We start from the raw sequence: 23,832 nt of genomic DNA, 5'->3' as shown, positions 1-23,832 counted from the left end.
TTGAATTTTGGTATATCCAGGAATGTGTTTAGAAGAGATAGGTCCAGTATTGGTCTCCAGGCTTTGTCCTTTCTGGGTACCAAGAACAGCCTTGAGTAAAATCCTTGTCCCTGCTCTTGCTGTGGTAGTTGTTGAATAGCCCCCATGTCCATGAGGGATGAGACTTGTTTTTGCGTCTCTGCCCATTGATTTTTTGGCAGATCTGGCCAACCATTTGCCTTTGGCAGGGTATGGAAGTGAAACTTGTAGCCTGTTTAGAACCCACTTGTCCTGGGTTATAACGTGCCAATTTTGAGAAAAAAGTGCTATTTTTCCCCCTAAGGGTGCTGCCAGGAGATAAGTGCTTGGTGCAGGCAAGGGGAAGTCATTGGGACTGTTTCCTTTAAGGTTGTGATTTGTCTTCTCCACTTTAAAGAAGCACTCCACTGCTTTGCCCTGTATGAACCTTGCGCCTGGGATCTGCCTCTAGGGTGTCTGGATCTGCCCCTTTGGGGTCTGTCTGACACTGGAAAGGACCAATTCTTTGTAGGCCAGTGTCTACTAAACCTAGGTGGCTGTACTTGTAAGAAATCTTTGATAGTTTGCATAGATTTAGCTTTGTCCTCCATTTTCTTTAACACCTCTTCTGCCTTAACAACAAACAAAGTATCATGCTGTAAAGGTGCATCTAATAATTTTACTTTGACATGATCAGGCAGACTTTGTTCCTTTAACCAAGCATGCCTCCTTATTACAGAACCCGTAACTGCGGCCCTGCAGTAGGCCTCCAGAGAATCAAAACTACATTGCAAAGTATGCTTTCCAACTTGTTCAGCTGCATGCAATAAATCCTGCATTTCCTTGTTTTCTGCACATTCAGAATTTAACATTTTTTGTTTAAGCAATATCGTGACATGTTGCTGATATTTTAGCATATGAAACTGACAGTTTAAGGCCCTTATAGCCAAGGTAGCAGATGTGTAAACCTTTTTTCCCCATCTATCCAGTGCACTAGAATCTCTGTCAGAAGGGGGGTAGAGTTTTTTTGCAGCAGAAGCCTTAACCCCTTTAGGACCCTGTGAAATAGTCTCTGGGTCTGCAGTAGGGTTTTTGAAAAGGAATTTGAAAGAGAGTCAGGAACCTTGTAATATCTGTAAGGCTTAGCAGGAGCTGGAGGTAATGAGTCAGGGGTCAGACTGGACTCCGAAAACACATCATCTACAATGTCTAACACAGGAGGAATGGCTAGAGGCCTGTGTTGAGGTAGTAAAAGGAAGTCCCTGAGCCTCTTTTTAGATACAGAAAAATCTTGGCTATCCCAGTGGAAATGCTCCCTCATGCTGTGCAAGGTTTCCCCAAATGAATAGTCCTCAGGAGGAGAAGCTGAAGGAATGAATTCTTCAGCATCAGAATCCTCATAGGGGGGAAGTGAATATTCCTGATCAGAAGAGGAATCAGAAGAAACAGAAACCTGATCTGAAGATTCATAGTCTGTCTCTTGCCTAGGCCTCTTATCGGGAGGGGGATGGGAACCCCTGATCAAGGTAATGAAGTCTTCGGCCATTTTGAGCATCTGTTTTTTGGGCATGGAGGCCTGTCCATGTGGCTCTTGAGTTTGTTTCTTTGTCTTTAAAGGTGCTTTAGTCTTTGCCTTTGAAGCTGAAGTCAGTTTAATGTACAGTTGTTTAGGTCTGAATACACCCTCAGAAGCCGGTGCCGGCTCAGTGGCTCCAGACCCATCTGAGGGAATAGTCACCGAGGCTCCAATACCTTGAGTTTCCAGCTGTATAGCAGACTCCACGTGGGAGTCGGTAGCGGCCTGTGACTCTAAAGTAGCGGGTGTCAGGGGCTGTGAAAGCGCCTCACTGAGAACCGGCAACTGGCTTAGGAGAAACTTCATAGTCGGTTTTGGGCCTCGGCCGTCTATTCTTTTCTTTTCCTTTGCGTTTTTTGTGAACTCCAGTAGTCAGATGGCTATCCGACGACATTTTATAATTAAATCTTCGCCCAAAATAGTTTAATGCAAAGTCATACCGACGCTTAATAGTTGTTGTGTCTTTCGGCTTTTCCCAGTTAGGGGTCGCCACAGCGGAACTCCGGTCCGCTAATGATTGGCAGTAGATTTTTACGTACCGACTTGCCGGGCCAGACGCACAACCTTTAAAGAAGGAACGCCCATACACACACGTCGCCACACAGAAGATGCTCTAACGGAGATGCTTAATAGTGCGTTGCTTAAATCTAGCACAAAACCGGCAACCAGAAACGTGATCAGGGCCTAGGCAAGGAATACAGTAAGAATGAAAGTCCTTATGAGGTATTTGCTTTCCACAAGAAATATAATTATTAACTTTTTCTGACATCAGTCTGGAGCAAGAAAAAAGTTTCCCCAACGGGGTACTTAGCTTTAATGAAGACTTCGGATCGGAAACTCGAACACAAAATTCTCAGGAGTCGGCTGACCGGCACTTGCAAACTGCTTCTGCTTCGGGCACCACGCGGCAAGAAAGACTGAAGAAAATGGCATTGGCTGCTTGTTTTATACCCCTGGTGACCTGACGTCAGGGAAGGGGCAACAGCAGCCAACGCAGGACCCAGGACTTTGGAATTCAGGCCGGCTGAGGGCAACCTGTCAGCAGGATTACCCAAATGTAATGATTGCAACAGTGAAACACGAAGAAAGTACAGTTTTGTACCTACCATAAATGTAGATGTTAGAGTGCTAATACAGCTGCAGTCATAACAGATGGGTTTTCCTGCCGTCAGGCGGGTCCTCGGTCGGCCGAATTCCAAAGTCTAGGTCCAGCGTCGGTTGTCGGCGCTTATTCCCTGACGTCAGTGCGACAGGGGTATAAAAGAACCAGCCGACGCCATTTTCTTCAGTTTTTCTTGCCCCAGATGTCAGGTGCCCCCAGAAGGAAGGCAATACATAAATTTATGCAATAATGAAATGCAATATAATCAAAAAACAGTAGTTGCAAGCAAATACACCACAAAAGAATACCCCAATCAGGTTGTATGAGGAGGGGTTAGCGATTAGGCCTGTCCCAAGAGGTGAAGGAGGGAGGGAAACCTGGACTGCAGCTGTATTAGCACTCGAACATCTACATTTATGGTAGGTACAAAACTGTACTATGTTCATCGTGCATACAGCTGCAGTCATAACAGATGGGTAGAATCCCAAAGCTAAAAAAGGGGTGGTAGGCACTAGGTGGAGCTCGGAGGAGCTAGAATGCCCTGCAAGATTGCAGTGACAAAGCCTGCTCTAGATTTGGAGTATAATGGTAGGTGATAGTGTTTGGAGAAAGTATGTACTGAACTCCAAGTGGCAGCTTCCAAAATATCTTTGGTAGGAACCCCCCTGAGGAAAGCTGAAGAGGTAGCTGTGGCCCTTGTGGAGCAAGACCTGATTCTTGCAGGTACAGTTTTACCATGAAAAGAGTAACAAAGGCGTATGCAGTGGGCTATCCATTTTGAGACTGTCTGTTTGGAAATAGGCTTCCCTTGAGCTCCTGTAGCATAGGACACAAAGAGTTGCTCTGATTTTCTTAAAGGCTTTGTTCTGTCCAAATAATAACGTAGCTGCCTGTGAATGTCCAAGGAATGTAGTAGCCTCTCCCCTTTGTTTTGAGGATTAGGGTAAAAAGTAGGTAAGTGGATAGCCTGATTCAAGGCTACCCTGGTTACTACCTTTGGCATAAAGGAAGGATTGGTCCGTAAGGAAACTCTGTCCTGATGGAAAATGATGAAATGCTGCACAGCCATGAGGGCTTGTAGTTCCGAAACCCTGCGAGCTGAGGTGATAGCCAGCAGGAAGGCTGTTTTCCAGGACAAATATTGCAGTTCTGTTGAAGCAGCTGGCTCAAAAGGAGGCAAGGTCAGCTTTTCTAGAATGAAACTGAGGTCCCAAGCAGGTACTGGTTGTTTCCTTGGGGGTTTTATATTCTTAGCCCCTCTGAGAAATTGTCTTAAGAGGGGGTGAGAGAATAAAGGAGGATCAGTGTTGTATTCTGCAGAAATGGCTGAGGCATGGATTTTGATGGAGGAGAATGATAGTCCACTGCTTAGCAGCTCAGCTAGGTACTGTAATATTTGAGGTAAACTCAGTATTCCAGGATTATGGCCCTTTTTCTCATTCCAGGCACAAAAACGTTTCCATTTTGCGGAGTAGGCTTTTCTAGTTGACGGCCTTCTGGCCTCCAAAATGACATCCTGCACCTCTTTGGAGAGTAGGGTCCGTTGTGATTTTAAGGAATCTTCCATGCGGCTAGATTGAGTGTTTTTAGCTGTCTGTGAAGAGTTTTGAAGTTGTGCTGAGTCAGTAGAAGAGGCATTAGAGGCAGGATCCATGGTGGGGAATGTGTCAGGCTCCTCAGGAGTGGGTACCAGTGTTGTCTTGGCCAGTCTGGAGCAATGAGAATCATCTTTGGTCTGTCTGCTCTGGTTTTTAATAGAACTTTGGGCAGCAGAGGAAGAGGTGGAAAGGCATAAACTGTCATTGTTGTCCAACTGAAAGAGAGTGCGTCCACTTTCCAGGCCTGTGGATGAAAGGTCCTTGAGCATAATTTTGCCAATTGGTGATTTCTGTGGGAGGCAAAGAGATCTACGTCTGGCCTTCCCCATGCTTGAATTATCTTTGTAAAAACTTGAGGATGCAACTTCCATTCGTGTGGGTCTGTCATATTTCTGCTTAGGTTGTCTGCCAGTGTGTTTTCCTTGCCTGGCAGGTACTGCGCTTGAAGTTCGATTTGTAATTCCAGAGCCATGTTCCAAAGAGACATGGCTAGCCTGCATAGGGGGGTATGAATGGGTTCCTCCCTGTTTGTTTATGTACCACATCACTGTGGTGTTGTCTGTCCTTATCAATAGCTGGCCTGGATGCAGTAGGTCTTTGAAAGCTATAATAGCATTTATTACTGCTAGCATTTCCTTTTGATTGATGTGTAGGTTCTTTTCTTTTTGGGACCATATGCCCTGGAATGCACCAATCTGTCATGTGCGCCCCCTAGGCGTAGTCCGAGGCGTCTGTTGTGATGACTTGATTTGCTTGAGGCTTGCAGAATGGGAGACCTGTGTTTCTTTGGCATGCTTGAGCCCACCACAGAAATTCCTTTTGAAGACATGGAATCAGTGGTATTATTGTTTCCAAACTGTGGCTGTGTTGAGACCATAGGTTTTTTAGGTACCATTGAAGTTTCCTCATATGCAGCTTTGCACATGGGATTAGTAGGATGCAAGATGCCATGAATCCCAGAGCCTGCAGGATTTTCCTTGCAGTCAGTCTGGTGAAAGTTGCCAGTTTTCTGAAGTATTGAGTTAGTTGCCCTTGTTTCTCTGGCGTGAGGTAGGCCATTTGGGTGTTGGTATCCAAGCTGGCACCCAGGAAAATTATTGTTTGAGAGGGTATTAGCCTTGATTTCTTTTGGTTGACTGTGTACCCCAGAGAATTCAACAACATTATTACAAACGCCAGATGTTTCAGAAGTATGTGCTCGCTGTCCGCTTGGATCAGGCAGTCGTCCAAATATGGGTATATTTGTATCCCTTGAAGTCTGCAGTAGGCAATTACTGATGCCAGGCATTTCGTGAACACTCTGGGCGCAGTAGATAAGCCAAAGAGCAATGCAGAGAATTGATAATGTGTTGAACCTGCAAGAAATCTGAGGTATCTTCTGCAATCTTGTCTGATTGGGACATGCAGGTATGCCTCCTTGAGGTCCAATGTTACCAGCCAAGACTCCTTGCCCAGCATGGGAAGAAGCTGCTGCAATGTGAGCATCTTGAATTTTGGCACGAGTAAAAATGTGTTTAGGATGGATAGGTCCAAAATAGGTCTCCAATCTTTGCCCTTCCTTGGTACCAGGAATAGTCTGGAATATAAACCTTGACCCTGTTCTTGTGCAGGTACCTCTTGAATAGTTTTCATGTCCATGAGATCTGAAATTTGTTTTTGTGCCTCTGCCCTTTGTGTGGCAGGTTTGGCATGCCTCTCATTTTTGGAAGGGTGTGAAAGTGGAATCTGTAGCCTGTGTCTATAATGTCCAGGATCCATTTGTCTTTGGTGACAATATGCCAATTTTTCGAAAATAATGCTAGTTTTCCGCCTAAAGGTGCTGCCATTTGAGCCTTGCTTGGCATGCAAAGGGGAAAGTCATTGGTTCTGCTTTCTGAATGGCTGTGAACTATCCTCACCACCTCTTTGAGTAGGCGCTTGCCATTGTCTGCCTCTAAACGATCCTTGAGATTGCCCTCTACCCCTTGGGCGCCTGTATCTATCTCTTTGGGGTCTGTCCGTGACTGGAAAGGACGAATTTTTGGAGGCCAATTTCTAGTGAAACGTGGAGGTTGTACCTGTAGGAAATCTTTCACGGTTTGCATTGATTTTGCCTTTTCCTCCATTTTCTTTAATACCTCCTCAGCTTTAACACCAAACAGTACATCTTTTTTGCAGAGGAGCATCTAGTAATTTAGCTTTGACATGATCTTGTAAGGTTTGCTCTTTGAGCCAAGCATGTCTACGTATGACTGATCCTGTAATAGCAGCTCTACATGAGGCCTCTAAAGCATCAAAACCAAATTGCAAGGTATGTTTACCCACTTGTTCTGTACTATGTAACAAATCCTGCAACTCCTTCAAGTCTGGCTGTTCAGGCTGTGACATTTTGCTTTTCAACTGTGATAACAGAAACTGTTGGTACTTTAACATATGGAACTGACAGTTTAATGCCCGCATGGTTAAGGTGGCCGAGGTGTATACCTTTTTCCCCCACCTTTCTAAAGCTCTGGAATCTCTCTCTGAAGGTAATGGATTTTTAGCAGTGGAGGCCTTAATTCCCTTGGGACCCTGTGAAATAGTTTCTGGGTCAGCCGCATGGCTTTTGTATAGGAATTGGTGTGAATCAGGAACCCGGTAATACCTGTCAGGCTTGACTGGAGCTGGAGGTAAAGAATATGGGTTAAGGCAGGCCTCCGAATACACATCATCTAGTATGTCTAAGACAGGAGGTATAGCCAGAGGCCTGTGCTGAGGGAGCAACAGGAAATTAGTAAGCCTTTTCTTGGAGTCTGAGCACTCTTGGCCTTCCCAGTGGAAGCGTTCCCTTAAGGTATGTAAGGTTCCCCAAAAGAGTAATCCTCAGGGGGGGAGATGGAGGGAATGGACTCCTCTGCATCAGAATCTTCAAAAGGGGAGTAAGAATGTTCCTTGTCTTCAGAATGTTCTGAAATAATGGAGGCCTGGTCTGAGGAAGGGGATTCTTCCTCCTCTCTGGGACTTTTGTCCGGGGGGGGGGGGGTTGAGAACCCCTGATAAGAGTAATTAAATCCTCAGCCATTTTGAGCATCTGCTTTTTAGGCATGGGGCCTTGAGAGGGGCCCTGTGGAGCTTGTCTTTTGGTATGCATGGCTGCTTTGGACTTAGTGAAAGCCTTGATGGAAAAAGAAGAGGAAGGCCTGAAGACACATTGAGAAGTGGCAGGCCTGTATAAACTCTGAGTTTCACTGCAAAGAGTGGCTTCGGTATCTGTAGTCTGGGCGTGGGCCGAAGAGCCCGAAGTCACAGAAGACACCGCCAATACAGTGTCATCGGTAGTCAGGGGCTGCGTAGGCACCTCGCTGAGAACCAGACCACCTGTTGTCGGCTTTGGCGTGGTGTCGGTAGAAGTCGCGGACCTCGTATGTCGGTCCTTATCTTTACGCCTTTTACTCAAAACTGGAGTCGGAGTATCCAACGACATAATGTAATTAAACTTTTTGCCAAAATAGTGTTGGGTGAACTCCGCCCGACGCTTAATAGTGCATCTGTTGAATGTAGCACAAAAACGACAGGCCGAGAAGTCGTGGTCTGGGCCTAAGCAAGGAATGCAGAGGGAATGAAAATCCTTATGCGGTATTTGCTTCCCACATGAAATACAATTATTAACTTTGTCTGACATCGGTCTGAGGCAAGAAAAGTTTCCCCAACGGGGTAGTTAGCTTTCAAGAAGACTTCGGTTGAAAAATATTCGTAATCTCAGGAGCTGGCCGACCGGCACTTGCGAACTGCTTCTGCTTCGGGCACCATGCGGCAAGAAAGACTGAAGAAAATGGTGTCGGCTGGTTCTTTTATACCCCTGTCACACTGACGTCAGGGAAGAAGCGACGACAACCGACGCCGGACCTAGACTTTGGAATTCGGCCGACCGAGGACCCGCCTGACGGCAGGAAAACCCATCTGTTATGACTGCAGCTGTATGCAAGATGAACATCATCTATAACTTACTTAATCAGGCAATGGAAAATGAAGCAAAGTTTAAAACAGTTGTTTAACATGGTTGAGATCTTTTGTAAAATGACCTGCCTGCATAAAAATTCTCCTGAATATCAAATTAAGAATTCAAAAAGAACTATGAAATGGTCTCTGTGTCTACCCCACCCTCAAATTCTCTGTGACAAAAATCTTAGCGTATGTTGTGGTTCCTATGACAGAATAAACTTACCCAACTGTCTTCGATGGACAACACTAAAATTTTTCTGCTTTTCTTCAGTTGGTGAAGTAGACCTCCCAGTAAGCAAAGTTTCCGTTTCAGGAATGACCAGCCTGCTTCCATCTGTAACCGTTAGATTGCTAGTAGCTACAAGGGAAGTTTCACCTTTTACTGGCTCGTCCAATAATGGTTTGTGATAGTCTTCCTCCGATATCCAGCTGTTACTACTCTGAAATAAAAATGTGTTTTTAAGAACTTGTTTAGTTGTTGAGCACTTTAACAGAAAACCGTAAACCTAACAATGTTACTTATTGATAAAGAGCAACAATGTTAAGATTCTTGTGGTAAAGAGCACCTGCACAGTGTGTGTCGCCATAAGAGTCTAAAACCACAGGACTAAATAAAAAAAAATGTTACCTTAAAGAAAATGTGAAAGTTGCAACTCTAAGATTCAAAGCACATAACAGCTCAGCAGTTACTGTTCTACCTAAAATGGTATTTAGTGAAAAGATATCATAATGTTTGATTACTGCATCATAGCAGATTCGCTCCTATTAATGTTAAGAATGCGATCATGACCGATTGATTAAAACATCACGGCAAACTCCTCAGGTTTCTGTGACATATGCATATCTGAGAGTTTTATTAGGCCAACAGCAAAAATGTACCGCATTCAAAACTTGTGTTAAATTGAACTTTTTCTGTGTTGCTCAGTACTAACACTGAAAGTTGCCCAAGCTTTAATATGTTATTCACTTCCACGTTCCAACACTGAAAGGCAACACACAAACACACAGATAACAGATTATATTTTGTTTTATTTATGGAGAGAAACACTAGCCTGGTGGACAAGCTTATAACGCCCACAATGCTGCACATAACCTGTCTAAGCTTATGGCATCACATGATGGACATTTTATATCTAGCACTGTATGATGACATCAGAATTACACTACAGCACTGCATGATGGATGTTTTGTTGCCAATGAAATTGCCACATTAGGCTACTAATGTGCAGCATAGAATGAATAACAGAGTACAAATCAAATGGCTAATAAGGAACCATGTATCTAAAGAAATGACCGCAATGCTACGCTACCTGGAAAGTGGCATGACTGCCTGTGCTATTTTATACAGCATAGTGTAAGTGACAAGGTAGACAGCAATTAAATTTGAGATCACTAAAAAATGCATTCACCTTCTAAAGTAGAGATATTTCTTTCATTCTTTTAACTGTTGGGAAGTAACAGTAAACAAATTTGTTTATTTCCTACCACAACTTAAATCTTAACAGCTCACGTCTGATTTGGAAGAGAGCAATGCTAGCATTTAACTGTCAAGGTGGCATTCTGCAAACAGAAGAGTCCGTCAGTTGTGCGGTTGACCTAGTTTGGTTTTGGATAACAGTATTTTCCACATTCTTCCTGCTTTTAGGTGAGTTTGTGAATAAAAAAAATGCAGTCCAATCACCTCTCTGATTGGGGCTGCATAACCCTAGCTAAGTAGCCCCACACCCCAAACCACTCACCTTCAGTCAGAATACATGTTATTCCCATTCAGGTAATGATGTAATTATGCCGTCAGACGGGTGACAAAACCTTTTAGGTCCTGTGATAATGATAACATTTTGCACAGTGAGTAGAAGCTAAAACCTGCTTTTCCAATAAAACATTTTAGATGCAATGGAAAAGTGGGGAAAATGTAGGCATTTTCTAGAAAACCTCTTTACAAACATTACAGATATCCATATATATAATGATGAGGATGCTGGACTTGAACCTCATGCTAACGCTTATGGCATAACTATTGATGCTGCTGCTAACAACTGACAGTACATCATAACATTAAGCAGAAATGACAAAAACAGAACAGAGCGTTATTCCACTGACTTTTAACACATTCACAATTACCTTCACATTTTTTAATTCTTAAGCATTGGGGCACATTGACAGTAGAGCATAAATATGATAAGTATAACTAAAAAGATTTAAAAAATAAGATGAAAAGGTTCTGACATTAAAGAACGGCTGTAGAAACAGTATGATAATGCCAGTGGACAGAGAGAGAACAGGTTAGCGCAGATTCACACTTTCTGATTAGGTGTTTTAAATGATGATGCAACTATATACCAACTGGTGCTGGTAGGTCATTGTCCAAAAAAGATAAACACTATTTTCTACTAAGGATTTTGTTTACTGTGTACTGCCTGTATACAGTGCTACACTGGAATGAGAAACAAACCACGGGGTTTAAGAACAGACTGGTAAACATGCCTGAGATGTCTTGGCTGAACAGAAAAATAAAAAGGGTTGTGAACAAATAAAAATTTTGTTTACTGATACAGGACATCTACTCACGAACAATGACAAAAAGAATGGCGTACGTTTGAATGATATTCTGGCAGCAACTGTTTGGTTGCAGGACAAAAGCTACACAGAAACTGATTTCCTCTGTCAGGTTCTCTTAAAGAACCGTCACACCACCCAGAAACTGAAAAAAAACACCCAAAACTGTGTCATTGTATGTTGGTCTTTTAACAATACTAACCGTCACACCACCCAGAAACTGAAAAAAAACACCCAAAACTGTGTCATTGTACGTTGGTCTTTTACCAATACTAACAGTCACACCACCCAGAAACTGAAAAAAAACACCCAAAACTGTGTCATTGTACGTTGGTCTTTTAACAATACTAACCGTCACACCACCCAGAAACTGAAAAAAACCACCCAAAACTGTGTCATTGTACGTTGGTCTTTTAACAATACTAACCGTCACACCAGCCAGAAACTGAAAAAAAACCACCCAAAACTGTGTCATTGTACGTTGGTCTTTTAACAATACTAACCGTCACACCACCCAGAAACTGAAAAAAACACCCAAAACTGTGTCATTGTACGCTGGTCTTTAACAATACTAACCGTCACCACCCAGAAACTGAAAAAAAACACCCAAAACTGTGTCATTGTACGTTGGTCTTTTAACAATACTAACCGTCACACCACCCAGAAACTGAAAAAAAAACACCCAAAACTGTGTCATTGTACGTTGGTCTTTTAACAATACTAACCGTCACACCACCCAGAAACTGAAAAAAAAAACACCCAAAACTATGTCATTGTACTTTGGTCTTTTAACAATACCGTTTGAAGCAGTTAGTTTTATTTTATTTGTCACATCCTAAAATGGTGTAAAGGGGACTTGCAATACATATGTGACCTTTGTTTTTTCCCTCTTTTTTATAGTCTTCCTTATGTGACTGAATAATTTCTGGTGTTTTGTTTTCATTTCTGTAGTCACTTGTAAAGACAACACTCACTCACTAGCTTTTTATACAGTGTCTGCACACAATGTTAGTGTCTCTTTTTCAGTGACTCACTCTGACATGTGGCTAAATGTCAGCTGCTACACTACTGCTAATGGTGCATTTAAACTTTCTTCCAAGTAAGTTAATGCTTCTTACAACTGTAAGATGCAGCTTCTGGTACCAGCCCCCAAAAGTAACATGAAGTGGTCTCTCATTACCCAGACTGCCCTGTTCTGTCACTTGCGAATGACCGCTCATACTACAAACTTGTCCCGATTACCTTTCATCAACTTTCTAGTATCCAGTCTAAACTAGAAGCCCGCATAAGTTGTGCAAGAAAAATTCATCTACAAAATCACCTAAGATTTGATCTGAAAAAAAAAATCACAGAGGAATGTTGGTTATCTGTTGCTTTCCTCATATAATAGAGAACAGATTAAATGAGAGGTAATTAGCATTTTGTCAGAGTTTAAAGAAATAATTATCCAAGGACAAAATCTTGCAGGGCTAAAATATGGGTCTGTGTTAGATATTCGAACATCCAAAATGTCGAATGTTACATGGTCGAGGCCAAATGTTCGACATTTGGATGTTCAAATATCATATTATAAAAAACTGAAACAAGAAAAAACACACCTTAACAGTGTGTTAACCCTGCAGGTTTAACCCTGTTAACCCCCTGCACCCCACACCCCCCCCCCATTTAAATAGACCAACTCTGAGACCACACTTCAGTGCAGAAAAGGGAAATTCTCCCTATCTGCACCGTAAGGCACCACTGAAAGTCAGTCTTGACCATGTAACGTTCTAAATTTTAAGCGTTCGAAGAACTAACATAGACCCTAAAATATATGGCAAGTTGATGCTACACTGTCAAAATGTGGCGTAATAAAGGATTAAATATTCCGAATATTCCAAATTCCTATAAAGTGAAATGAGTCTCCTTTCACCATTCCTAATCAGAGATCCATGAAGGAAAGTACAGTTGTGTACACTTACCATAAATGTAGATGTTAGAGTGTATTCACTGTTGCAGTCATTACATTTGGGTAATCTGCTTGCAGGTTGCCCTCAGTTGGCCTAATTAACAAAGTCTTGGGTTCTGCGTCGGTTGCTGTCCCTTCTTCCATGACGTCAGGTCATCAGGGGTATAAAACATGCAGCAGATGCCATTACATCAGTTTCTTGCCCCAGATGTCAGGTGCCCCCATAACGGGGAGCAATTAAACATAAAAACACAAAGGTATACCTCCAACAAAAAAGCAAATACACCAAAAAGGCTTTTAAGCATAGTAAAGGAAAGTAGAGGGATAGCCAAAAGAAGTTAGGGGGCAGGAGGGAGGGTAACCAGGACTGCAACAGTGAAGACACTCGAACATCTACATTTACGGTAAGTGTACACAAAGTACAGTTGTGTACCTACCATAAATGTAGATGTTCGAGTGTATTCACTGTTGCAGTCATTACACTTGGGTTGAATCCCAAAGCTGAGGTAGGGCGGCTGGGTCTAAATAGGATTAGGAGTGGCTATGAGGCCCTGCAGAACTGCAGTGGCAAAGCCTGCTCTGGATTTAGAGTAAAGAGGTAAGTGGTAATGTTTGGTAAAAGTGTGCACTGAACTCCAAGTTGCAGCCTCCAAAATTTCCTTGGTTGGTACTCCTCTGAGAAAGGCTGCTGAAGTGGCGGCTGCCATGGTAGAATGTGGCCTAATATTCTTAGGTACTGACTTGCCATGCTGTGCATAGCAGAAACGAATACAGTGTCCTATCCATTTTAAAATAGTCTGCTTTGAGATAGCCTTTCCTTGTGATCCTGCAGCATATGCTACAAACAGTTGCTCAGTTTTCCTAAAAGCTTTGTTTTGTCCAAGTAGAAGCACAGCTGCCTGTGTATGTCCAAAGAGTGCAGTCTCTCCCCTTTATTCTGGGGATTTGGATAAAATGTTGGCAAATGAATGGTTTGGTTAAGAGCCACACTGGATACTACCTTTGGCATAAATGTTGGGTTTGTCCTTAGAGAAACCCTGTCTGGATGAAAAATTATAAAAGGTTCCACTGCCATTAATGCCTGACATTTCTTGCGGAAGTTATTGCTAGGAGCAGAGCAGTTTTCCATGATAATAATTTTATGTCAGCTGTATTGGCTGGCTCAAAAGGCGGCAGTGTGAGTTTTTCCAAGACACAGTTGAGGTACCATGCTGGTATTGGTGCTCTCCTTGGAGGTCTTATGTTTTTAACCCCTCTGAGGTACTGTCTTAGCAACGGATGTGAAAAAATTGGTGGTTCCGTATTGTAATGAGCTGAAATGGCAGAGGCATGGATTTGTCCAGCATCTCAGTTAGGTACTGTAAAATCTGAGGAATATTTGGTACAAACGTGTCAATTCCTTGTGCCTGGTTCCAAGCACAGAATCTTTTCCATTTTTCTGCATAAGATTGTCTGGTACTGGCCTCCAAAATAACATCCATCACTGCTTTACAGAGAGGTGTGTTCTGAATGGCTACATTATCCGCCATGCTGCCAGATTTAGGGTTCTGAGTTGGCTGTGCAGGATCTGATTGCCTTTAATTCCTCATTTACTGACCCAACGAAACAATGTCCAGGCTGGGCCTTGAGACAAGCTCTTTAGGATTGGGTACCAGTGCTGGCTGGGCCAGTCTGCAGCAATCGGAATCATTTTTGGCTTCTCTTGTCTGACCTTTAGGAGCACCTTGGGAAGGAGAGGCAGAGGAGGAAAGGCATATACTGTTAGGTTTTTCCAGCTGAATGACAGAGCATCCACTTTCAATGCTTGCTTGTGATAAATCCTTGTGCAAATCTCTGTAGTTGGCAGTTGTGAGGGGAGGCAAATAGATCTATGTCTGGGCATCCCAATTTCTTTATTATCATGCCGAAGACTTGTGGATCCAGTTTCCACTCGTGGGGATCCGTGAGGTTTCTGCTTAGTTCGTCTGCCAGAGTATTTTTCTTTCCTGGCAGGAATTGTGCCTGCAGATGTACTTGATAAGTCAGTACTGTGTCCCACAAAGTCATGGCTTGTCTGCAGAGGGGGTAGGAATGTGTGCCTCCCTGCTTGTTTATGCACCACATGACTGTAGTATTGTCTGTCTTAACCAGCAGTTGTCCTGGATGAATCAGATCTTTGAAGGCTGTCAGGGCATTCTGAACAGCTAACATCTCTTTTTGATTAATATGAAGATGCTTTTGGCTTGTGGGCCATGTGCCCTGAATACATTTTCCTGCCATGTGCGCCCCCTAGGCATAATCTGATGCATCTGTTGTTACTGATTGCCTGGCTGTGGGTAGGGTGAATGGCTGTACCTTGTTGTGGTGACAGGCCTGTGCCCACCATTGAAACTCCTGTTGCAGGCAAGGAATGAGGGTAATTAATGTTTCCAGGCTGTGACAATGTTGAGTCCAAACACTTTTTAGATACCACTGTAGTTTCCTCATATGCAGTCTGGCATATAGAATTAGCAGAATGCAGGATGCCATGAAGCACAAAGCCTGCAGAATTTTTCTTGCAGATAACTGGGTCTTTGTTGCCAACATTTTGAAGTAAGAAGTCAGTTGCCTTTGTTTGTCTGGCATGAGAGAAGCCATCTGGGCAGTTGTATTTAAGCGTGCACCCAGGAATATTATCTCTTGAGAGGGTACTAGTTTTGATTTCTTTTCGTTTACTGTGTACCCTAGGCAAAGTAGTAATCTTTTTACAAATGCCAGATGCTTTAGTAGAATGTCCTTGTTCTCTGCTTGAATAAGGCAATCGTCCAAGTAAGGATAAATTTTAATTCCTCCTTGCCTGCAAAATGCAATTACTGGTGCCGGCATTTTGTGAAGACCCTGGGCGCAGTAGATAAGCCAAAGGGCAGTGCAGAGAATTGGTAGTGCATTGAGCCAGCTATATATCTTAGGTATCTTCTGCAAGATTGTCTGATTGGAATATGCAGGTATGCCTCTTTTAGGTCCAGAGTTACCAGCCAAGCCTTCTTGCCCAGCATGGGCAGAAGCTGCTGCAGAGTCAACATTTTGAATTTTGGAACGTCCAGAAATGTATTTAGAATAGACAGGTCCAGTACTGGTCTCCAGGCTTTGTCTTTTCTGGGTACCAAGAAAAGTCTTGAGTAAAATCCTTGTCCCTGCTCTTGCTGTGGTACTTGCTGAATGGCCCTCATGTCCAAGAGGGATGAAACTTGTTTTTGTGCCTCTGCCCACTGATTGTGTGGCAGGTCTGGCATACCTTTTGCCCTTGGCAGGGTGTGAAAGTGTAACCTGCAGCCCTGGGACACTACATTCAAGACCCATTTGTCCTGGGTGATCATGTGCCAATTTTGAGAAAAAAGTGCTAGTTTTCCCCCTAAGGAGGCTGCCAAAAGATAAGTGCTTGGTGCTGGCAGAGGAAAGTCATTGGGACTGTTTCCTGTATGGCTGTGATTTGTCTTCTCCGCCTTTGGAGGTAGAAGCGGTCCACTGTTTAGGTCTGTATGAGCCCTGGGGCTGGGATCTGCCTCTGGGGCGTCTGTATCTGCCTCTTTGTGGCCTGTTTGACACTGGAAAGGACCAATTCTTTATAGGCCAGTTTATGCTAAATCTGGGTGGCTGTAAGAAATACTTTACTGTCTGCATAGATTTCGCTTTGTCCACCAAATAAGGTATCATGCTGTAATGGAGCATCTAATATTTTTGCTTTAATATGATGAGGCAGATTCTGTTCTTTTAACCAAGCATGCCTCCTAATGACAGAGCCTGTAACTGCGGCCCTGCAGGAGGCCTCTAGAGAATCAAAACCACATTGCAAAGTATGCTTTCCCACTTGTTCAGCTGCATGCAATAAATCCTGCATTTCCTTATTTTCTGCACAATCAGAATTTGACAACATTTTCTGTTTTAGCAGTGACATTAGGTTTTGCTGATATTTAAGCATATGAAATTGACAGTTTAATGCCCTCACAGCCAAAGTAGCAGAAGTGTAAACATTTTCCCCATCTGTCTCGTGCCCTTGAATCTCTATCAGAGGGGATAGGGTTTTTTGCAGTAGAAGCCTTGACCCCTTTGAGACCCTGAGAAATAGTTTCTGGGTCAGCAGCAGGGTTTTTATAGAGAAATTTATGTGAATCTGGAACCCTGTAGTATCTGACTGGTTTAACAGGGGCAGGAGGTAAAGAGTCAGGAGAAAGTCCAGACTCTGAAAATACATCATCTACAATGTCTAACACAGGGGGAATAGCCAGAGGCCTGTGCTGAGGTAGTAAAAGAAAATCTCTAAGCCTTTTCTTAGATTCTGAGTAGTCTTAGCTCTCCCAGTGGAAGTGCTCCCTCATGGTATGCAGGGTTTCCCCAAAAGAATAATCCTTAGGCGGTGAGGCTGAAGGGATAGATTCTTCAGCATCAGAATCCTCGTAAGGAGGAAGAGAGAATTCCTGTTCAAAAGAGGCGTCAGAGGAAATGGAAACCTGATCTGAAGATTCACAGACTGTCGCTTGCCTAGGCCTCTTGTAAGGAGTGGGATGGGAACCCCTGATCAAGGTAATTAGGTTTTCGGCCATTTTGAGCATCTATTTTTTAGGCATGGAAGTCTGTCCTGGAGAATGCTGTACTTGTTTCTTTGTCTTTAGAGCTGCTTTAGTCTTTAAGGCTTTGGAAGCTGAAGTTGGCTTTACATATAACTGTGTAGGTCTGAAAACACCCTCAGAAGCCGATGCCTGCTCAGTGGCTCCGGACCCATCTGAGGGAATAGTTTCCGAGTGTCCAATACCTTGAGTATCCAGAGGCCTAGCTGGCTCCATGTGGGAGTCATTAGCGGCCTGTGGCTCTGAGGTAGCGGGCGTCAGGGGGCTGCGAAAGCACCTCACTGAGAACCGGCGACTGGCTTAGTGGAAGCCTCATCAGTTTTGGACCTCGGATGCCTGTCCTTTTCTTTGTCCTTGCTCTTTTTATATACTCCGGTAGTCGGCTGTTCCAACGGCATTATATAATTGAATCTTCGGCCAAAGTAATGAAAGGCAAAATTGTACCGACGCTTAATAGTGCATTGGTTAAATCTAGCACAAAACCGACAGCTAGCAACGTTGTGATCAGGGCCTAGGCAAGGAATACAGTAAGAATGAAAATCCTTATGAGGTATTTGCTTCCCACAAGAAATACAATTGTTAACTTTTTCTGACATCGAACTGGAGCAAGAAAAAAAGTTTCCCCAATGGGGTACTTAGGTTTAATGAAGACTTCGGATCTGAAATTCGATTTTGAAAATCTCAGGAGTTGGCCGACCGGCACTTGCGAACTGATTTTGCTTCAGGCACCGCGTGGCAAGAAAGACTGGAGAAAATGGCGTTGGCTGCATCTTTTACACCCCTTGTGCATGGTCAGGGAAGAGGCGACAGCAACCGATGCCGGACCTAGACTTTGGAATTCAGGCCGACTGCGGGTAGCCTGCCAGCAGGATAACCCAAGTGTAATGACTGCAACAGTGAAACACGATGAACATCTTGGTTTTGTTTCCACTCAGGGATATCCTGTTATCCTTCAAATTACTAAGGGAACCGAAATGTTTCAGTTTATGATGTTGTATGACTTTAAAATAGGATTGGGAAGCTAAATCAAATAAGAAATCCAATGCAACGGTCAGTAAAACTCCCACATTTACTATGGAAAGAACGAGAAAGGAGAGACTGAATCATGATGCTCTCATCAAGCCTCCTGCATCCAGAAACTATAAAGCATTTGACAAAATAATCTCTAAACCAGCAAACTAAGCAGGAGCAAAAAAGTACAGTTTTGTACCTACCATAAATGTAGATGTCCGATAGGTATGCATCTGCAGTCCTTACAAATGGGTTGTCCTGGCCTCAGGCAGCCCTTCGGTCAGCCGGATTCCAAAGTCTGGGTCTGGCCTCGGCTGATGTCGCACTTCACCCGACGTCATAGCTGCAGTTCTGCGGGTATAAAGGCATCAGCCGACGCCATTTTCCTCAGTGTTTCTTGCCCCAGATGCCAGGTGCCCTCTAGGAAGGCTAAATTTGGATAAATGCAAATGTTTCCAAACAATAGAGAACAAACAGAAATAAACATGTATATACATATATACAAACAAATACACCATAATAGATTCCCCCAGCTAGCTACAAGGTGGGCAAATACCCTAGGAGTACCACAGAGGGAAGGAGGGTGGGTAATCCTGACTGCAGATGCATACCTCTCGGACATCTACATTTATGGTAGGTACAAAACTGTACTATGTCCTTCAAGGATGCATCTGCAGTCCTTACAAATGGGTAGAATACCATAGCCAAACTGGGGGAGGAGGCACTAAGGAAGCACTAAGAGTTTATGGTGTATTTAAGATCCCTTGCAAAACAGCAGTGGCAAAACCTGCTCGGGATCTGGAGTATAAAGGCAGATTATAATGCTTGGCAAATGTATGCACGGAGCTCCAAGTAGCAGCCTCTAAAATGTCTTTGGTAGCCACTCCTCGTAAGAAAGCTGTAGTAGTGGCTGTAGCCCTTGTGGAATGAGGTCTGATGTTTTCTGGAGTTGCCTTTCCATGAAAAGAGTAACAAAATCTAATGCAATTTCCTATCCATTTTGAGATTGTTTGTTTTGAAATTGCTTTTCCTTCCATTCCTGTGGCATATGCTACCAGAAGCTGGTCAGTTTTTCTATAGTTCTTGTTTCTGTCCAGGTAGTAGCGCAATTGTCTGTGTACATCCAAGGTATGCAGCAATCTTTCCCCTGTTCTGTGGGTTGGGGAAGAATGTTGGCAGGTGTATTGCTTGGTTTAAAGATACTCTGGAGACCACTTTTGGCATAAAGGTAGGATTAGTTCTCATGGACACTCTATCCTGATGGAAGATAAGGAAGGGCTGTACTGCCATTAATGCCTGTAATTCAGAAACCCTTCTAGCTGAAGTGATTGCAAGTAGGAATGCAGTCTTCCAAGATAAGTACTGTAATTCTGCTGTTGCTGCTGGTTCAAAAGGGGGAAGTGTTAACTTTTCTAACACAAAGTTCAAATCCCATGTAGGCAATGGTGGTTTCCTTGGTGGTTTTACATTTTTAATTCCTCTGAGAAACTGTCTGAGTAGAGGTTGAGAAAAGACTGGAGGATCCATGTTGTATTCTGCAGAAATTGCTGATGCATGAATCTTAATGGAGGAGTAAGACAGACCATTGTGGAAAAGCTCTGCTAAATATTCCAGGATGTTAGCTATGTTTGCCACTGATGCATCTACTCCTTTTGTTGCACTCAAATGAGATATCTTTTCCATTTTGCTGAATAAGTTTTTCTTGTTGAGGGTCTGCGAGCCTCCAAGATAATGTCTTTAACCCTTTGAGATAAATCAGGGTTATTTTGTCTTATGCAATGTTCCAGGCAGCCAGCTGCATTGTTTTCAGGTTTGGATGCAGGGTTTTGAAGTTGTTCTGTGTTAACAGTAAGGGAACTAGGGGCAGATGCCATATTTGTTCCCGAGACATGTTCCTCAGTAATGGGTACCAATGCTGCCTCGGCCAGTCTGGAGCTATCAGGATGATCCTTGGACAGTCTTCTTTGATCTTCAATAGCACATTGTGCATCAAAGGAAGAGGTGGGAATGCATATGCTTTCAGGTTTTTCCAACTGAAGATAGGAGTCCACCTTCCAAGCAAGTGGGTGGTATGCCCACGTGCAGAATTTTTTCAACTGGTGGTTGTGTGGGGATGCGAATAAGTCTATTTCTGGTAGTCCCCATTTCTCTGTAATGGATTTGAAGATGTCTGGATGTAGCATCCATTCGTGGGCATCCGTGGTAGTTCTGCTTAGGATGTCTGCTAGTATATTTCCTTTTCCTGGTACAAATATTGCTTGTAACTGAATGTTGAAGCTCAGGGCCACATTCCAGAGGTCCATTGCCATCCGGCATAGAGGGTATGAATGTGTGCCCTGTTTGTTGATGTACCACATAACTGTGGTGTTGTCCGTCCTTATCAGCAATTGACCCTGTCGAAGAAGTGGTCTGAATGTCTGAATTGCCAGTTTTACTGCCAGCATCTCCTTTTGATTTATGTGTAGGTTCAGCTGGTCTTGAGTCCATAAACCTTGTATGCACTTGTCCAGCATGTGTGCCCCCCAACCGAGGTCTGAGGCGTCCGTTGTGATAGTCTGGCTTGGTTGAGTGCTGTGGAAGGGCATCCCTTTGTTCGATTGACAGGCCTGAGCCCACCATTGGAATTCTTGTTTCAGGCATGGAATTATTGGAATTTGGGTTTCTAGGCTGTGCTTGTGCTGAGACCATAAATTCCTTAGGTACCACTGTAACTTCCTCATATGTAGTCTGGCATGTGGAATCAATATTATGCAGGATGCCATGTAACCCAGGGCTTGCAGGACTTTTCTTGCTGTTAGCTGGTTCTGCGTTGTTAATGCCATGAAATAGAGAGGAAGGTGCTTCTGCTTTTCTGCTGTGAGGGATGCCATTTGATTTGATGTGTCCAGCTCTGCACCCAAGAAGGTTATCCTTTGGGATGGTATCAGCCTTGACTTTTTTACATTGACTGTGTATCCCAGGGCTTGCAGTAGATGAATGACCCTTTTCAAGTCTTTTGTTAATTTGTTTTTGTTGTCCGCTTGTAACAGGCAGTCGTCCAGGTAAGGGTAGATTTGAATTCCCTGAAGCCTGCAATGAGCAATTACTGATGCCAGGCATTTCGTGAATACTCTGGGCGCAGTAGATAAGCCAAAGGGCAATGCTGAGAATTGATAATGCTCTGATCCTGCAAGAAATCCGAGGTATCTTCTGCAATTTGGTCGTATGGGGACGTGCAGGTATGCCTCCTTGAGATCTAGAGTTACCAGCCAAGACTCCTTGCCCAGCATGGGAAGAAGCTGCTGAAGGGTCAGCATTTTGAATTTTGGAACAATGATGTATGTGTTTAGAGCGGACAGGTCGAGAATAGGTCTCCATTGGTTTTCTTTTCTTGGTACCAGGAAAAGTCTGGAGTAAAATCCTTGCCCTTGTTCCATGGACGGTACCCTTTCTATAGCTCTCATCCTTAGTAAGTGGTGTATTTGTTGTAGAGCATTTGTCTTCTGATTTGGAGGTAGGTTTGGCATTCCTCTCTTCCTTGGTAGAGTATGGAAGTGAAACCTGTAACCTTGGTCTATTGTCTGTAAAATCCATTTGTCTCCTGTGATGTGACGCCAGTTTACTGAAAATAAGGCTAGCTTTCCGCCTAAGGGTGCTTCTAGTTGTTCCCTGGTAGGCGGTCTCAGAGCCAAGTCACTGTGATTGTCCTGTGGAAGTGGTGGTGGCTGGATCTGTGGCAGTACTTCGCTGGTTGTTAGGCTGCCACTGACGTCCCCTGTAGGCACCTTTGGATTGACCCCTGCCTCTTGGGCGCCTATTCCTGCCTCTCTGAGCTCTGGAGGTGTCTGGAAAGGACCAATTCTTGGAAGGCCAGTTCCTACTAAACCTTGGAGGCTGGACCTGTAAGAAATCCTTGACTGTCTGGACAGATTTTGCTTTCTCTTCCACCTTCTTCAGCACCTGCTGTGCAGGGGAGCCAAACAAATTGAGCTCATCCATGGGAGCGTCTAGGAGCTTTGATTTAACATGGTCTGGTAAGGACTGCTCTTTTAACCATGCATGCCTTCTGATCACTGTACCAGTCATAGCTGATCTAAAGGAAGCCTCCAGTGCATCATAGCCGCATTTTAAAGAATGATTATCACCCTTTAGACCGAGCCCCTCAAGAACGGAGGGGGGTTGGGGGGTTTCCTCAGGGATGGAAGAAAAATCGGAGGCAGGATTGGTAGAAACTGAGGAACAGGTTATGACCCCTTTAGGACAGTACACTTTACATACTAAGGACAATTATCACATTTACAATTATAGTGATTTTTTGGTTTCTGATGTTTGTTTTCAGTTGTTTACAAAAGGTTTCAAATTTGTAACTAAAAAACGTAGTAATTTGATTCATGCTATTTTGGATTTAAAGCTTTTTACACGCAAGCTTAACCTGGAAAACCTTTTGGGAGGTGTTACTGGGACTTCAAGTTTTCACTTAAGAAAATCCAGTATTTTTAACCCTCCTCTACATCCACAGCTTAAGAACCTGGAGCAAAGGATTGAAAATAGGTTTAGAAAAGAGTTGGGTTTGGACCGATTTGAGGCTAATTTAACATTGCAGGAAAGAGAACTGCTGGAAAAACTTAGCAATGACCACACCCTGAGGTTCATGGAGCCGGACAAGGGAGGGGGGACGGTTATAATGGATCACCATTTGTACCAGTCCAAGATGTATGATATTTTACATGATTACGACAAATACACCTCGGCTTCCCTTAATGAAATCCATGTGTCCTACCACAAGATAGATTTGGCTATCCAGGATTTATTAGACCAGGAGGTGACTGAGTTTCAAACCTATACCTTTCTTTCCAATACAGATCCTAGGGTACCTTCGATTTTCGGGATACCCAAGGTGCATAAAAATCCCTTGGACCCACCATTGAGGCCCATTGTAGCAGCTCAAGGCTCTAAGACCCACAATATTTCCAAATATGTGGATTGGAAACTTAAAGAGCTATGGGGAAGACAGGAATACATTCTTAAAGATTCATGGGCCTTCCTACGTAGTATTTCCCCTCATCTATTTGAGCAAGAAACAGTATTTCTAACCATTGACGTGGTTGATCTCTTTTCCATTATTCCAACTGAACTGGGACTTGAGTGGTTGGAGGAAGCCTTATGGGAATGCCCCCAAATTAGTAACAATGATGTTCATGCCATCATTGAGTTACTTGGATTGGTTTTAAAGAACAATTTTGTTTTCTTTGCTGGTGAGTACTTTCAACAGGTGATGGGGGTCTCCATGGGAGCTAATTGTGCTCCCACCTACGCGGACATTATTATGTATATATGGGAAAAGAAATACATTATGAATAGTCTTTTTTCAACCAACTGGAATTATTATTGTAGATTCCTCGATGACATCTGTATTTTTTGGAATGGTCCGGTGGGGGAAATTGAGAAATTTATTCAGTATATACATACTACTACGACCTTTTTAAAGTTTACCCATCAAATAACTTATGATAGTGTTAACT

At 43.4% G+C, this 23,832-nt stretch overlaps 1 protein-coding gene across 2 annotated transcripts in view; it reads right to left on the bottom strand.

Annotated features, from left to right (window-relative positions):
- The window catches only part of PLEKHM1 (pleckstrin homology and RUN domain containing M1), a gene marked incomplete in the record, with an annotated part of 788,682 nt that overhangs the window by 549,876 nt on the left and 214,974 nt on the right, over positions 1-23,832 (bottom strand). For both annotated transcript variants that reach the window (XM_044055392.1, XM_044055391.1), the window contains 1 exon segment: positions 8,457-8,673. In XM_044055392.1, coding sequence (XP_043911327.1) covers positions 8,457-8,673 — 217 coding nt within the window.

Source organism: Protopterus annectens, chromosome 13.part0, assembly GCF_019279795.1.
Source record: "Protopterus annectens isolate FY-2018-M chromosome 13.part0, PAN1.0, whole genome shotgun sequence".
NCBI lineage: Eukaryota > Metazoa > Chordata > Ceratodontiformes > Protopteridae > Protopterus > Protopterus annectens.
The sequence above is the reverse complement of the archived record's forward strand: the minus strand, read 5'-3'. Positions and strand labels throughout refer to the sequence as shown.